Source organism: Mobula hypostoma, chromosome 5, assembly GCF_963921235.1.
Source record: "Mobula hypostoma chromosome 5, sMobHyp1.1, whole genome shotgun sequence".
Classification (NCBI taxonomy): domain Eukaryota; kingdom Metazoa; phylum Chordata; class Chondrichthyes; order Myliobatiformes; family Myliobatidae; genus Mobula; species Mobula hypostoma.
This window is the reverse complement of record NC_086101.1, coordinates 52,414,803-52,431,278: the sequence shown is the minus strand read 5'-3', so window position 1 is coordinate 52,431,278 and position 16,476 is coordinate 52,414,803. Positions and strand designations below refer to the sequence as shown.

The following is a 16,476-nucleotide window of genomic DNA, read 5'->3' as shown; positions in this document are numbered from 1 at the left end:
AGCACACTGACGTTGGTTCTTCTATCTTTCCAGCTGATATTTAAGATGTTTCGAAGACAGCGTTGATGGAACTTTTCAAGTGCCTTCTGTTGTCGTCCGTATGTTGTCCAGGTTTCTGATGCATACAGGAGTGTTGGGATTACCACTGCTTTGTACACTAACATCTTCGTAGGTAATCAGAGTCTCATGACATGACTGCTCTTGGCAAATTTTTCTTCAGAAGGGCTTGCCATTGCCTTCTACTGGTCAAGACAGGTGACCCCAGCCATTATTAAACTCTTCAGAGACTGGCTGCCTGGCGTCTGTGGTCGCATAACCATGACTTGTGATATGCACCAGCTGCTCATACGAATATCCACCACCTGCTCATACGAATATCCACCACCTGCTCCCATGGCTTTATATGACCCTGCCCTGCAGACTAGCAAAGGGAAGGAGCGCCTTACACCTCCTTTGGTAGAGACACATTTCCAGCCCGCCACCCATACTGCAAGGAAAGATAAATGAAAGAGGACAGAAAAAGAACTTAAAAATGAAAAAAATTAAAAATAATTAAGAAATAGAAATAAGCAGGAAAGTGAGAATGTGTGGGAAAGAGACAGAGACAGTTAGAGATTAATACAGTGAAACATCCCAGGACAGGACATTTCACCAAAACATCACTAATCAAAAAGCACTTTTGAATACTGGAAATAAAACAAAAACTCCCAGACATACTCAGCAGCTTAGGCAACATGCTTTGGGTCATTATGTATTGAATAGAACTAGGAAAAAAATCAAGCATGTTTCAAAATGCCAAGGATGAAGAGGATGAGGTGAACGAAGGGCTTGCTTATGATAGAGATGACCCAAAAGGGACATGCCATCATAATGCAAATAATGGCACTACCAGATGTAAATGAGGGATAATTTGTTAATTGCCTGTCATCTAAGGGAGATTTGAATAGAATATAAATGAGATTGGGGATAGAGAAAAATAATGCTAGATTACACTATAGTTGCTGGAAATCTGAAAGCCACACAAGCAGATATCTTAAAGATTGGTAAATGAGATGGTAGAAGATCTTGTATTTAAACCTATAAATTAAATTAAACAAATTTGTCGTGGCAATCTTAACTCACATTGTTATATAAATATATTTCAGTCCAATTGAAACTGCAAATCTTAAAATAATAAAGCAGTTTTACAATGTATTCAGACCTGGACAAATATTTAAGCATGTGCAAATAACTTTCAAGGAAAATGAAGAAAGGGCAGTGGACACTGTCTACACACACTTGAGCAAGGCCGTTGACCAAGTCCCTCATGGGAGGTGGTCAAAAAGGTCCAGTTGCTTGCCATTGGCTGAAGTAAGAAACTGGATTCAACATTGGTTTAGCTGGAGAAGCCAGAGTGATAGTAGACGACTGCCTCTCTGTCAGGAGGCTTATAATTAGTGGTGTGCCACAGGGATTGATGCGAGGTCTGTTGTTGTTTCTCACCTATATTAATGATATGGATGACATTGTAGTAAAGTAGATTACCAAATAAAAGGATGCCGCAAAGATTGGGGGGCGTAGTGGACAACAAAGGAGGCTACCAAGGGATCTGGATCAGCTGGAAAATAGGCTTAGAAAATGGTAGGTGGAATTTAATGCAGACAAGTGTTATGTTTTGTACTTTGGGAGGACAAACCAGAGTAGTATTTACACAGTGTACAAAAGAACACTGAGTACAGGAGGGCATGGGATCCATAATTCCTCGAAAGTAGAGTCACAGCTAGACTGGTTTGTAGCTTTCGGCACATTGGCCTTCATAAATCAAAATATCGAGTGCAGGAGTTCTGATGTTATGTTGAAGTTATATAAGACATGGCTGAGACCTAATTTAGGGTATTGTGTGCAGTTCTAGCCACCTACTTACAGGAAAGATACCAATATGATTGAAAGAGTACAGAAAAAATTTATAAGTAAGTTGCTGGGACTTGAAGATCCAAGTCATAGGGAAAGATGGTATAGGCGAGGACTTTATTATCTGGAGTGTAGAAGGAGGGGAGATTTGATAAAGGTATACAAAATTGAGGGGTATAGACAGGATAAATGCAAGCTAGATTTTTGCACATATGTTGGGCGAGACGAGAGACAGAAGTCACAGGTTAAGGGTGGAAGGTGAAATACTTAAGGGGAATCTGAGGAGCAAATTTTTCAGTCAGAGTCATCTACCTTCACTGTGGCCTCTCCTGCTAAAGTGAGAGTGTGGAACAAGCTGCCAGTGGAAGTGATGAATGCAGGTTCAACTGTAACACCTATGTTTAGATATGTACATGATAGGGAGTGTGATAGAGGGCTATAACCCAAGTGCAGGTTGATAAGATTTGGCAGAATACAGTTCAGCAGGTACTAGATGGGTTGAAGGGCCTGTTTCTGTGCTCAAGCACTCTATGACTCTAAGTAACATACAGTGCCATGTAAAAGTATTCAGCCCCCAAGTATTACAATCAAGGATTTTGATCAATTCAACTGAGAATTTTTATTTGTGAATCGCATGCTCCTTTTTTTCCCACAGTTGAGCCCCAAAAAACAGGGAAAATTGTAAAGCATGAAAAACTAAAAATTCAAAAACTGAGATGTCAGCAGTTCAAAGGTATTCATCCCCTTTTGCTCAGTAGTTAGTTGAACCACCTCTCACAGCTGCTACAGCCAGGAGTCTTTTTGGATAAATCTCTATTAGCTTTTCACAATGTGATGGAACAAGATTTTCCCATTCCTCCTTGCAAAATTGCTCAAGCTGTACCAGATTAGTTGGGAAGCAGCAGTGGACAGCAATCTTGAGCTCTTGCCACAGTTGAACCACCTCTTGCAGCTACTACAGCCAGTAGTCTTTTTGGATAAGTCTCTATTAGCTTTGCACAATGTGATAAAGCAAAATTTGCCCATTCTTCCTTGCAAAATTGCTCGAGCTGTGCCAGCTTTGTAGGGGAGTGGCAGTGGATAGCGAACTTGAGGTTTTCACAGAGATGTTTGATTGGTTAAGGTCAGGATTCTGACTGGGTCACTTTTGGTCATCAATTTGCTTCATTTGATGCCATTCCATGGTTGCCCTGGCAGTTTGCTTTGGATCATTGTCCTGCTGAAAGACAAACCCTCTCCAGTTTAAGCTTTCTGGCAGAGGCCAACAGGTTTTTATCCAGGATCTCTCAGAAGTTAGCAGCATTCATCTTTTCATCAGTCCTGACCAAATTTCCAGTTCATGCTGCTAAAAAGCATCCCAATAGCATAATGCTACCTTGACCATACTTTACAGTACGGATGGTGTTACCTGGCAGATGCACAGTGTTAGACTTATATCACATGTACCACTTTTAGTGTTGAGGCCAAAAGGTTTCACCTTAGCATTATCTGAACACAAGACCTTCTTCCACATCTTTACTGGATCTTCTAAGTAATGCTTTGCAAGGTCTTTACATGCAAGGATACGCTTTTAAAAGAAAATATCCAAGGTTTCTTCCTTGCCAGTCATCCATAAATACTCTTTTTGTGCAAGGCCTTGGAGATTGTGGAATCACAAACTTCACCTCCAGTTGCAGTCATTGACTTCTGCAGCTCAGTCAGAATGACTGTCGCCATCATTATAGCCTCTCTTACAAGTACCATTTTTCTCCAGTGACTATATTTAGAGAGGCAGCCTGACCTAAGCAGCGTATTTTTTCCACCTTTTTCATGATGGACTGCATTGAGCTCCGAGGTATATTCTCCACTTCATTCTCCGCCGGATTCATGCCTCCAACTGCCGTTTCTTCTCCTTCCTCGCGTCCAAGAAGGACCACAAGCTCGCCCGCCTGGAGCCCACGACGACGACCGGCTCCAGCCAGGACCCTGACTCCTTGAACCTCAACTTCTCAGGCCTTCAGCAGGCCGGAGACCCATCTGCCTCTGATTCTGACCCCGACTGGAACCACAGCCTGCTGGACATGGGCACCAGCCTCCGGCGGGCCATGGACTCACTCGCCTCCGACTCCAACCTCAGTTCTGGGGCCCTGCAGGCTACAGGCTCCACTATCCCCAGCTCTGGATCCAGCTCGGACTGAGATCCCGACCCTCTCCAGACCGGGACCGGTCTTACTGCCACTGGGCGCTGGGTCCTACCACCCGTCTGATTCCCCCACTACCTTCTTTCCTCCCCACGGCTCCCAACCTTCCCTCTACCCCTCATCACCCCTCCATTCCTCTGATCTCTCATCCTCCCCTAACCCTGTTCTCCCTGAACATCCCAACCCCCCCTGCCCTCCTGAGACCTCCCATTCTTCACCCTCTTCCGACCCCAGCCCCAACCCTTGCCGTGTCTTCACCATCCCCTCTGACCTTCCCCTCTCTGAGGCAGAACGTTCTGTCCTTAGCAAGGGCCTCACTTTTGTTCCCCTCCGTCCACACCTCAGTGAGTTCCGTGCCCGCCATGACGCTGAACTCTTCTTCCGTCGCCTACGTCTCCGAGCCTACTTCTTTGGCAAGGACTCCCCTCCCCCTACTGATGACCCCTTCTCCTGTCTTCAACCCTCCTCCTCCTCCTGGACACCCCGCCCGGGCCTTCTACCTGCACTCGATCTCTTCATCTCCAATTGTCGCCGAGACAGCAACTGTCTCAACTTCACCACTTCTCTCTCCTGTTCCAACCTCACTCTCTCTGAACGCACTGCCCTCCACTCTCTTGCACTAATCCCAACCTCACCATCAAACCTGCTGACAAAGGTGGTGCTGTAGTAGTCTGGTAGACGGACCTCTACCTCACTGAGGCCAAACGACAGCTCTCTGACACCTCCTCTTACTTACCCCTGGAACAGGACACCACCAGAAAACATCAAACCATTGTCTCCCGCACCATCACCGCCCTTATCAACTCTGGAGTCCTTCCATCCTCAGCCGCTAAGCTCATTATTCCCACACCCCACACTGCTTGGTTTTACCTCCTCCCCAAGATACACAAGCCTGACTGTCCCGGTAGACCCATAGTTTCTGCCTGCTCCTGTCCCACTGAACTTGTATCTGCCTACCTAGACTCCATTTTGTCACCTATAGTTCAGTCCCTCCCCACCTACATCCAGGATACATCCCATGCCCTCCACCTCTTCAATAACTTCCAGTTCCCCGGTCCCAACCGCTTGATTTTTACTATGGATGTCCAATCATTATACACCTCCATTCCCCATCAAGAAGGCCTCAAAGCCCTCCGCTACTTCCTAGATAATAGACCTCACCAGTTCCCCACCACCACTACCCTCCTCCAGTTGGCGGAACTGGTTCTCACACTTAATAACTTCTCTTTTGGCTCTTCCCACTTTCTTCAGACCAAGGGTGTAGCTATGGGAACTCGCATGGGCCCCAGCTATGCCTGCCTCTTCGTTGGTTATGTGGAACAGTCTGTGCTCCAAACCTATTCTGGTACTGCTCCCCAACTTTTCCTTCGGTACATTGACGACTACATTGGTGCTGCTTCCTGCACCCATGCTGAGCTCGTCAATTTCATCGACTTTACTTCAAACTTCCACCCAGCCCTCAAGTTCACTTAGTCTATCTCAGACACTTCTCTCCCCTTTCTCGATGTCTTGGTCTCCATCTCTGGAGACAGACTGTCCACTGACATCTTCTACAAGACCACTGACTCTCATAACTACCTTGACTGTACCTCTTCCCACCCCGCCACATGCAAAAATGCCATTCCCTATTCCCAGTTCCTCCATCTCTGCTGCATCTGCTCCCAGGATGAGGCTTTCCATCCCAGGACATCTCAAATGTCCTCTTTCTTCAAGGATTGTGGTTTCCCTTCTACCATCATCAATGATGCCCTCACCCGGATCTCCTCCATTTCCCACACTTCGGCCCTCACCCCATCCTCCCGCCACCACAACAGGGACAGGGTTACCCTTGTCCTCAGCTACCACCTCACCAGCCTCCAGATCCAGCACATTATCCTCCGCAACTTCTGCCACCTTCAACAGGATCACACCACTAAGCACATCTTTCCCTCTCCGCTTTCCGCAGGGATCGGTCCCTCCGCGACTCCCTTATCCACACGTCCCTCCCCACGGATCTCCCACCCGGCACTTATTCCTGTAAGCGTAAGTGCTACATCTGGCCCTACACCTCCTCGCTTGCCACCATTCAGGGCCCCAAACTGTCCTTCCCGGTGAGGCAACACTTCACTTGTGAGTCTGTTGGGGTCATCTATTGCATCCGGTGCTCCCGGTGCAGCCTCCTCTACATCGGTAAAAACCGACGCAGATTGGGGGACCGCTTCGTCAAGCACCTCTGCTCCGTTCGCCACAACAGACAGGATCTCCTGGTAGCCACCCACTTCAACTCTGTTTCCCATTCCCATTCAGATATGTCCATACATGGCCTCCTCTACTGCCATGATGAGGTTAAACTCAGGTTGGAGGAGCAATACCTCATATACTATATAGGTAGTCTCCAGCCCCTTGGTATGAACACAGAATTCTCCAACTTCTGGTAATTCCCTCCCCCTCCCTTCCTATTTCACTCTGCCCCCTCCCCCAGCTGCTTATCACCTCCCTCATGGTTCCGCCTCCTTCCACTACCCATTGTTTTCCTGCCTATCACCTCCCTACTTCCCCTCCCCCACCCTTTTGTCTTTCAAATTACTGGTTTTTCAACTGGACATACCAGCCTTCTCCTTCCCACCCTCCCCCACCTTCTTTATAGGGCCACTGCCCCTTCCCTCTACAGTCCTGACGAAGGGTTCCGGCCCGAAATGTCGACTCATCGTTTCCACAGATGCTGCCCGACCTGCTGAGTTCCTCCAGCGTGTTGCGAGGTATATTCAGTGCCTTTGAGATGGTCTTGTACCCTTCTCCAGATTTGTGCGTCTCTATTATCTTTTCCTGACTTGTCTTGAATGATCTTCTGTCTTCATTTTGGTATGTTCTATTGAAACCTCTATCATACTGTTGGACCTTACAGAGTGAGGGAGTATTTATTTTTATGACTTAGTTGAAAACAGGTGATCCTCCAATTTTATACATTAACAAATTGGGCGAGTTGGTAAGATAATATACAGTGTTTCACCTGAGGAAAGTTAATACAGTAATTACAAAGGCGATTAATACCTTTTCAGCCTCACAATTTTTGTTTTTAGTTTTAGTAAATTATTGACAGGTTTTAGAATTTTTCTTTTGATTTGACATGATGCACTATGTTTAGTAGATTAGCTCAAAAATCTTACTTCAATATATTTTAAATTTAGAAAATGAGACAGTAAAATGTGTAAATAGTGTGAGGGCCGAATACTTTTTTCAAGGCACTTTAAATGCTACATAAATTCAGCCAATAATTTCTCCAAAGGAATTCAATTCCCTCCCATTGATATTCAAGGACAATACCATCTTCGAATCTCCCACATCCCAACACCTCGATGGACACTGCGCACTATAAAACTCAAGTAGACCAGTGAAACAACAATACCTAGTCAGAGTCTGGACACTTTGAGCAAGTAACTGGTTTCCTGACTCCTGAAGTCATTCCAAAACCTTTAAGTCAGGAGTGTGACTAAATATTCACCACTTACCTACTCAATTTCTATTAAGAGGCTTAACACAAAGCAGGGCACATCAGACCAACTAATTGCTATATTTCAACCACCATAACCATTCATTCCTTCCACAACTGATATATTGTGGCTGCAGCATAGATAAACTGTAATTTGGACTGGGATAATCACCAAGACTTCTTCTACATCTCCCTCTTAACCCCCTAAGACCATTACCAATAGTAAATATTACAACAATACACTCATCACAACCCTCAACTTTAAATTACACACCATCCTGATGCAGAAATACATTGACATTCCTTCATCATCACTGAATTAAACTTCAGCTTCTCCCTAAAGTACCATGAGGAGTATATTTTGTTGCAAACAACAGGAATTCTGCAGATGCTGGAAATTCAAGCAACACACATCAAAGTTGCTGGTGAACGCAGCAGGCCAAGCAGCATCTATAGGAAGAGGCGCAGTCGACGTTTCAGGCCGAGACCCTTCGTCAGGACTAACTGAAGGAAGAGTGAGGAAGGGATTTGAAAGCTGGAGGGGGAGGGGGAGATGCAAAATGATAGGAGAAGACAGGAGGGGGAGGGATAGAGCCGAGAGCTGGACAGGTGATAGGCAAAAGGGGATACGAGAGGATCATGGGACAGGAGGTCCGGGAAGAAAGACGGGGGGGGGGGTGACCCAGAGGATGGGCAAGAGGTATATTCAGAGGGACAGAGGGAGAAAAAGGAGAGTGAGAGAAAGAATGTGTGCATAAAAATGAGTAACAGATGGGGTACGAGGGGGAGGTGGGGCCTAGCGGAAGTTAGAGAAGTCAATGTTCATGCCATCAGGTTGGAGGCTACCCAGACGGAATATAAGGTGTTGTTCCTCCAACCTGAGTGTGGCTTCATCTTTACAGTAGAGGAGGCCGTGGATAGACATGTCAGAATGGGAATGGGATGTGGAATTAAAATGTGTGGCCACTGGGAGATCCTGCTTTCTCTGGCGGACAGAGCGTAGATGTTCAGCAAAGCGGTCTCCCAGTCTGCGTCGGGTCTCACCAATATATAAAAGGCCACATCGGGAGCACCGGACGCAGTATATCACCCCTGTTGACTCACAGGTGAAGTGATGCCTCACCTGGAAGGACTGTTTGGGGCCCTGAATGGTGGTAAGGGAGGAAGTGTAAGGGCATGTGTAGCACTTGTTCCGCTTACACGGATAAGTGCCAGGAGGGAGATCAGTGGGGAGGGATGGGGGGGACGAATGGACAAGGGAGTTGTGTAGGGAGCGATCCCTGCGGAATGCAGGGGGGGGGAGGGAAAGATGTGCTTAGTGGTGGGATCCCATTGGAGGTGGCGGAAGTTACGGAGAATAATATGTTGGACCCGGAGGCTGGTGGGGTGGTAGGTGAGGACCAGGGGAACCCTATTCCTAGTGGGGTGGTGGAAGGATGGAGTGAGAGCAGATGTACGTGAAATGGGGGAGATGCGTTTAAGAGCAGAGTTGATAGTGGAGGAAGGGAAGCCCCTTTCTTTAAAAAATGAAGACATCTCCCTCGTCCTAGAATGAAAAGCCTCATCCTGAGAGCAGATGCGGCGGAGACGGAGGAATTGCGAGAAGGGGATGGCGTTTTTGCAAGAGACAGGGTGAGAAGAGGAATAGTCCAGATAGCTGTGAGAGTCAGTAGGCTTATAGTATATTTTGTTCATGGTTTTTAACCACTACAGTCTGACTCACCAAAACCTCGGCAACAACAGCTTACCAGTTATGCATACAACTAGCAAAACAATTGAAACAGTAAAGATTTCCTGAATCTCACCTGTGACTGATGCAGTTGCTCCCAATGACACACTGCTATACGGCGGTGGTGGTACCTCCCTTTCAGACGGTACTGTCTGAGGAGACTCTGTGGGAACATTTGACTGCACAGCTTCAGATGTCTCTGGAGAATCATCCTCATTATGCAGCTATTCAAAGAAAAGAAACAATTTCAGTAAGCACAAATGTTTTAAAATTATAGTATATCACCCTGTAATTGGATCTTTAAATAAGTTTACTTCCCATATTAGGTCAGCCCACTCAAGGATGGCAGAAGAAAAGAAGCTCTCTTTTATCTTAAAAGTTTTGTGTGCATTGACTAGAGTGGTTTTCATATTTCAAGAAACATATTTTATTTGTTAATATTAACATTACTATGCAAATATAAATCTGCCAAATTCAGAAGTTTATGAACAATAACTTAGATACGGGAGAAAGTATCAGGCTGCTAAGGTCACAATAAGACACAAGGATACATGAGCAAAAATCCCACTGGAATAATAAAATCAGAAACTGGAGACTTAAGGAAAGGAGAGCGAACATTTCAGGTTTATTGCCATTCAGTTATTGATTCAAAGGTTCCTTTCTCCTCAGAAACTGCCCAATCTGGTGTGTATTTTAAACGGCAGCAGTTTTTTTAAACTACCTGCTATGTTGTCATATTTGTGTCCTTTACCCACAATTAATGCAATTTTCTGCATGTGTAATCAAAATATCAATGCTTGATGGAGCTCCTGATAGAAGATCAAAGTTTTGCCAAGGTCAGAATTGTTAGCAACAGCAGTACTTGAGGTCAGCTGCACCTACTTATCTTTGAGTCCAGAGCAAGGCCTCGAGAGCCCAAGTCCAGAGCAAGGCAATGTACTTCTACAACAGCAATCAGATTGGGTCACTAACTGTCCAGACACTGGATTTCTTATTGTTCAATTCTGAAATATGAAATTTGCTTTTGCACATGCCATTCACTGGCTTCATTCTTTACTGAAATTCAATTTAAATGAAATTGATGTTATGCCTCACAAATTGCCCTTGTTCTGCCTGAAGAAATACAAAATGTCTCATAACTTTTGTCATGTAATTCACATTTTTGAAAAGATTATCTGAAAAAAAACATTCCAGCTGTGCTAACTTTCTACCTGTAAATTAGCCCCAGACTTCCCAGAAAAAGATCTGGTATCAGCCTGGTTCACTAGTTCCAAATGAACAACAGAATTATCATATAAAGTTCTGTGCAGGCAAGACCCTGAATTTTCAAATTGGCAATTCCGGACTTTGAGGCCTCGTGTTTGGTGATCAGCGATGCCTAGGATCGAGGCCGAGAGTTGAATGTGAAGTCTATGAGCTCATTGGGAAAGTCAAAAGCCTGATGTCTGCGAGTGTGAGTCCAAGTCTGCTGGAGGATAAATGTTGAAGACAGCCGGAGTTTTTGGACTGTGTACGTGTGTGAGTGGGATGGAGAAATGGGCCTTAAATTGCTGCTGTGCTTTGTTCTAGTCTATGCTTTTGTTATGTCTTGCCAAGCAGTGTGAGCATTTTATGTTGGCACCAGAATGTGTGGCAATGTTTGCAGTCCCCAGCACACCCTTGGTTATTAGTTGGTTATTAGTGTAAGCAACATGTTTCACTGCATGTTTCGCTGTACACATGAAAAACATATTTAAATTCTGAATCTTGAATCATGTTGAATCATGAAGAAAAGCAAAGGAAACCACAACCAACAGCTCAACTCTAAGCATAGAATTAGATATATTATCACTGCCATATGTCATGAAATTTGTTGTTTAGTAGCAGCGGTACTGTGCAAGACAAAAAGTTTCTGTAAATTACAAAAAGAATGAAGAAATAAATCATATAAAAGCAAAAGAGCAAGGTAGTGTTCATGGACCATTCAGAAATCTGATGGCAAAGGGGAAGAGGCTGTTCTAAGAACATTGAGGGTGGGCCTTCAGGCTCCTGTACCCCTTCCCTGATGGTAGTAATGAAAAGAAGGCATGTCCTGGATGGTGAGGGTCCTTAGTGATAGATGTTGCCTTCTTGAGACATCACCTTTTGTAGATGTCCTCTGTACTGAAACAAATCGATTAAAGAGCATGGCAAGTGTGTGTGTGGCTGATCCATCGGACCTCCTACAGGCATGAGACACCCTCTTTTGGGCACAGCTTTGGAATGCGCATGTATTTTATCTCAGCGGACCCAATTCTTAGGTTCCAAACTGTAAGTTGCCCAGCATGTACCATTACTAGCATGACTCATTAAAAACATTTATTCATACTACCCCGTTGTACTTCTTGCTCCAAGCAATACATAACATCTTGGCAATGAAAGTCAAAATAAGAATGCTTTCTATTCCAAGTATCCAATCCATTGTTAGGCTGCATGTATGGCAAAACTGACCACTGGAACCTGGCTGCAATGATGGAAAACTTTCCGAAACCACATCGAACTCCTACCAATTTTAACACCAGTGGCAGAGCTGGACGAAGTAATGAAACTCATGCTACTTTGCGTGAGCCTGGGAGAACTTGGACAGAAATACTTCAATGTTCTGCACTTAAAGAACAAATCTGAAATGACAAACACACTTGAGGCTTTGAACAGTGTTTTGGGGAATGCAGGGAATATCTTTACTGCACGCTTCGGGTTCTCATAACTGCAACAGACCCCTAACGAGAATATAGATAATTACATCACAAGACTGACCTAGTGGTGCAGGAATGTAAGTACAAAGATATTCCCCCAAGCAAATTCAATAAAGCAATGTTTATCCAAATGCTGATTTGCCTATGGTCACAGCAGGCCAATGGCAGATACCATTTCATTGGCTCTTCACTTGCTAGAAATAGTAATTACTTATGCTACTTTTAACTCTGTTCCTCTTGACACATATGCCCTAACCTGCTGAATTTTTCCACCATTTTTTTTCCATTTCAGATTCCCACTATCTGTAGTTTTTTAAACTTTTTGAGCTAATCATTGCACTGTCATCAGTATTTAACTTCATTGGTTAATACATTGCCTAGAAAAGTGCTAACTTTAAATTGTTATCATGTTTTTCAGAAATGTAACAACCAATTAAGTGGGTGGATATCATTTTGGGGCATTTCAAGACCATTTAAAGGTATTTTACTGTAATAATTGAATTTATTTAAATCTTACATCCATCGCACAACAAGAAGGAGCAAAAAACTTTGCATTATGACTCTGTCACAACGTATAGGCATGTGAATTTATAAGTCTAATAGCTTGTAGAAAACGCTGTCCCACAGCCTGTTGATCCTGGCTTTAATGCTAGATAGAAGCAGCTGAAACAGTTTATGGTTGGGTTGGACTGGTGTCCCCAATGACCTTCCAGGCCTTCTCTCTGCACCTGCTGCTATAAATGTCCTCAGTGGAGGCAAGTTCACATCAACAGATGTGTTGGGCTGTCCGTACCACCCTCTGCAGTGCCCAGTAACCAAGGTTGGTGCAGTTCCCCTGCCAGCCAGGCAGGATGCGCTCAATGGTACCCCTGTAGAACGTCTTGAGGATTTGGGGACTCATGCTGAACTTCTTCAGTCACCTGAGGTGGAAGAGATACTGTTGTGCCTTTTTTTTTGCCACACAGCCGGTGTGTACATTCCAGGTGAGATCTTCAGTGATGTGTCTACTGAGGAACCTGAAACTACTCATCCCTCTCAACTGTAGACCCACTGATGTTGATCAGGGCGAGCCTGTCTCCGTTCACCCTGTAATCCACAATCAACTCTTTTGTTTTTTGGACATTGAGGGAGAGGTTGTTTTCTGGGCATCACTGTGTCAGGGTGTCAACCTCTCCACTGTAGGCCGTCTCATCACTGCTGGAAATAAGGCCAATCAATGTTGTGTCATCTGCAAATTTGGAAAGCAGATTGAAGCTGTGTGTGGCAGCACAGAAGCGGGTGTTAAAGGAATAGAAGAGGGGACACAGGACACAACCCTGGGGGGGCACCTGCGTTGAGGGTCAGAAGTGCAGAGGTAAGGAAGCCCATCTATATGACCTGTCAACAATCCTATAGGAAGTGTAGGATCCAGCTGCACAAGGCGGGGTGCAGGCCGAGGTCTCGGAGCTTCCTGTCAAGTCTGGAGGGAATTATGGTGTTGAATGCGGAACTATAATCCAGGAATGGCATTCTAACATATGCATCTATCTTCTCCATGTGAGTGAGGATGGTGTGTAGTGCTGTGGCTATGGCATCATCAGTAGACCGGTTCCATCAGTAGGTGAATTGTAAGGGGTCCAGTGTGGGTGGTAGCATGCTGCAGATGCAGTCTTTAACCAGCCTCTCAAAGTATTTGCATATAATTGTGGTGTATGCAACAGGGTGCCAATCGTTCAAGCATGCTACTTTGGTTTTGCTAGATACTGACACAATGAAGGACAACTTGAAACAGGAGTGCACTAGACACTGGGAAAGAGAGAGATTAAAATGTCTGTAAACACACCAGCCAGCTGTTTTGCACGCACTGTGAGGACCTGCCCCGGGATGCCGTCCGGCCCTGCTGCTTTGCGGTTGCTGATACGTTGGAATATTCTATGTTTCTTCCCTCGGAGATGACCCAGGAGTAGGTCTCGTCGGCAGCTCTCCTCAGGGGTTCAGTCTCACCAACCTTGAACCAAGTGTAAAAAAACACTTAGCTTGCCCGGGAGCGAGGCGGCAATACTGGCTGTACTACTGAGTTTCCTCGTGAAGTCCACAATGGTGTGCAGTCCTTGCCACATGCTGCATGTGTCATTGTCGCAAAGTTATGACTTGATTTTGTCCCTGTGTGCCGTTTGATGACTCTACATAAATCATAATGGCATCTCTTGAGCTCCTATTCGTCTCCGGAGGTGAAGGATTTATCCCTTGCGCTGAGAGCAACACGCACTAAACTATTTATCCAAGGCTTCTGGTTTGAGTAGACCCGTACTAATTTTTGTGGAACAATGTCTTCAAAGCACTTCCGAATGAAGCTTGTGACTATCTCTATGCATTCGGAGATATTCTCAGCTCAAAATACCTCCCAGGTGACGCTATCAAAGCAGTCTTGCAACACTGAATTTGATTAGTTGGACGAGCAGTGGCTGGTTTCCACTATGGTCACTTCCTGTTTCAGTCTGTAGGTGGGCAGGAGCAAGATGGCGGAATAGTCAGACTTTCCAAACAGAGGGTGGAGAAGTACTTTGTAGATGTTGCGGAAGAAAGAGTAGCAGTGGTCGAGTATGCTTCCTCCTCATGTGCTCACCTTGATGTGTTGGCAGAACTTTGGGTAAGCACTAGTCAGCAACACTTGGTTAAAGTCTCCAGCGATGATGAAAGCAGCCTATGGGCATGTGGTTTCATGAATATTAATTGTTGGATAGTTCATTAACTCCTGGAATCCAAGCATCATTCTAGTAAGTTTACCCTGAACTGTATTGAGAGGCAATATATTCTTCCTAAGACAGAGCACCCAAAACCGCTCATTGTACTTCAGGTGTGGTCCTATCAGAAAGTCGAAAAGCTCCCTGCAGTTATTCCTCTATATACAAAATACCTTGACATTTATCTTCTCTATGGACTCTGTCTATACTTCTCACTGCCTCAGCAATGCAGCCAGCATAATCGAAGACCCAACCCACCCCAGACATTCTCTTGTCTCCACTTTCCAATTGGGCAGAAGATACAAAAGCCCGAAAGCATGTATCGCCAGGCTCAAGGGTCCACTTGTACATTAAGATGGACTCTTGGCTTTGATCTACCCCGTTATGATCTTGCACTTCATCATTTATCTGCAATGCACCTTTTTGGTGGTTTTTACATTTTATTCTGCATTGGTATTGTTTTACTTTATTCTAACACAATGCACTATGTAAAGATTTGATCTGTATGCAAGACAATGTTTTCACCATATCTTGGTGCAAATGACAATAATAAATTTTAAGAAAAAGGTCACTGCATTCTGATACCAATTTAAGAATGAATCTCCAATTCTTTTTGGAACTTTACTACAAGTTAACATTAAGTCTTTTAACTAACAAGTGCTCAGCTAATCCTCCTTTCACTCCAAAGTACATGATCTACCTGACACATCAAACACATTTACCACTATTTTGTCATTACTTAGTATCTTCAAAATTTAATGCTTCTATTGACTGTTGTTACAATATTGTATTCTCTTGTTTCTTCAGCAAATCATAATTTATGTCATTCTATTTCATTATCTAATCACCTTTTTGTTTTATATAGAACAGGTTCCGTTGTAGGTAGATCCTGCCCGAAATTAGCATTAAAAACTAAATAGTACACAACACTCAGCTAAAATAAAGATAAAGGAGGGAAGTTTCCAATTCCTCTGATACAATGAAGCTGCACCAAGATGATAGAAAAATGGAGGACTCTGTAGAAGAGAAGGGTTAAACTAATCTTAGAAAAGGTTAAAATGTTGGCACAACATCATGGGCCAAAGGGCCTGTCCTGTGCTGTAATGTTCTATGTAGTATAATAGCTAAAAGCCTCAGGGTTCGGTAGCTCGAAAGAAAAAAGATGACAGGTCACTAATAAAGAACAGACAACTTCAGCACTAAGCCTTGTGCATGGGATTCCAAACCACGGACGGGGGAGTGGAAGAACTGAGATTTTTGCCAGCTGAGTGTTCAACATCATAGATATTCTTATTGATATTAAAAGGTCACTGCATTCTGACACTAACCAGAAGTATATTTTCTTGTAGGTGGGTAGGGTGGTGGTGGTGGTGCAATTTATTGTGATGAGGCTGAGTGCAGGAAGAAATTAAACTCGATGTACCTTACTTACAGAGAATGACAGTCCCCGTTAGTACAATCTTGAAAAGATCATTTTGCAATGAGCAAACTACAATGACACTTGTTACAATCTCACAAAGAACGTTGGACTTTGAAGCATCTTGATAAGAAAAAAAGATCCAAAGCAGACAAATTGCTGACATGAGAATACTGGATTGGTGCTTTAATAAACATTAACCATGTATATTAGTTAGTAAAGAAATCAAGAAATGTTTGTTAGAATGTGGAAAGTACTAATGATGCAGTGGAACAAAAAGGATTGGTGTTTAACAGGAAATATGGTAATCAGCTGTTGGAAAAATGCTGCATCTAGCTCACAGGGTGGAAATGT

At 44.2% G+C, this 16,476-nt stretch overlaps 1 protein-coding gene across 3 annotated transcripts in view; it reads right to left on the bottom strand.

Annotated features, from left to right (window-relative positions):
* ndfip2 (Nedd4 family interacting protein 2) overlaps positions 1-16,476 on the bottom strand; it is a 93,981-nt gene that overhangs the window by 55,056 nt on the left and 22,449 nt on the right. For all 3 annotated transcript variants that reach the window (XM_063048506.1, XM_063048505.1, XM_063048508.1), the window contains exon 2: positions 9,345-9,492. In XM_063048506.1, the coding sequence (XP_062904576.1) occupies positions 9,345-9,492 (148 nt within the window). The remainder of the gene's footprint in view (positions 1-9,344; positions 9,493-16,476) is intronic.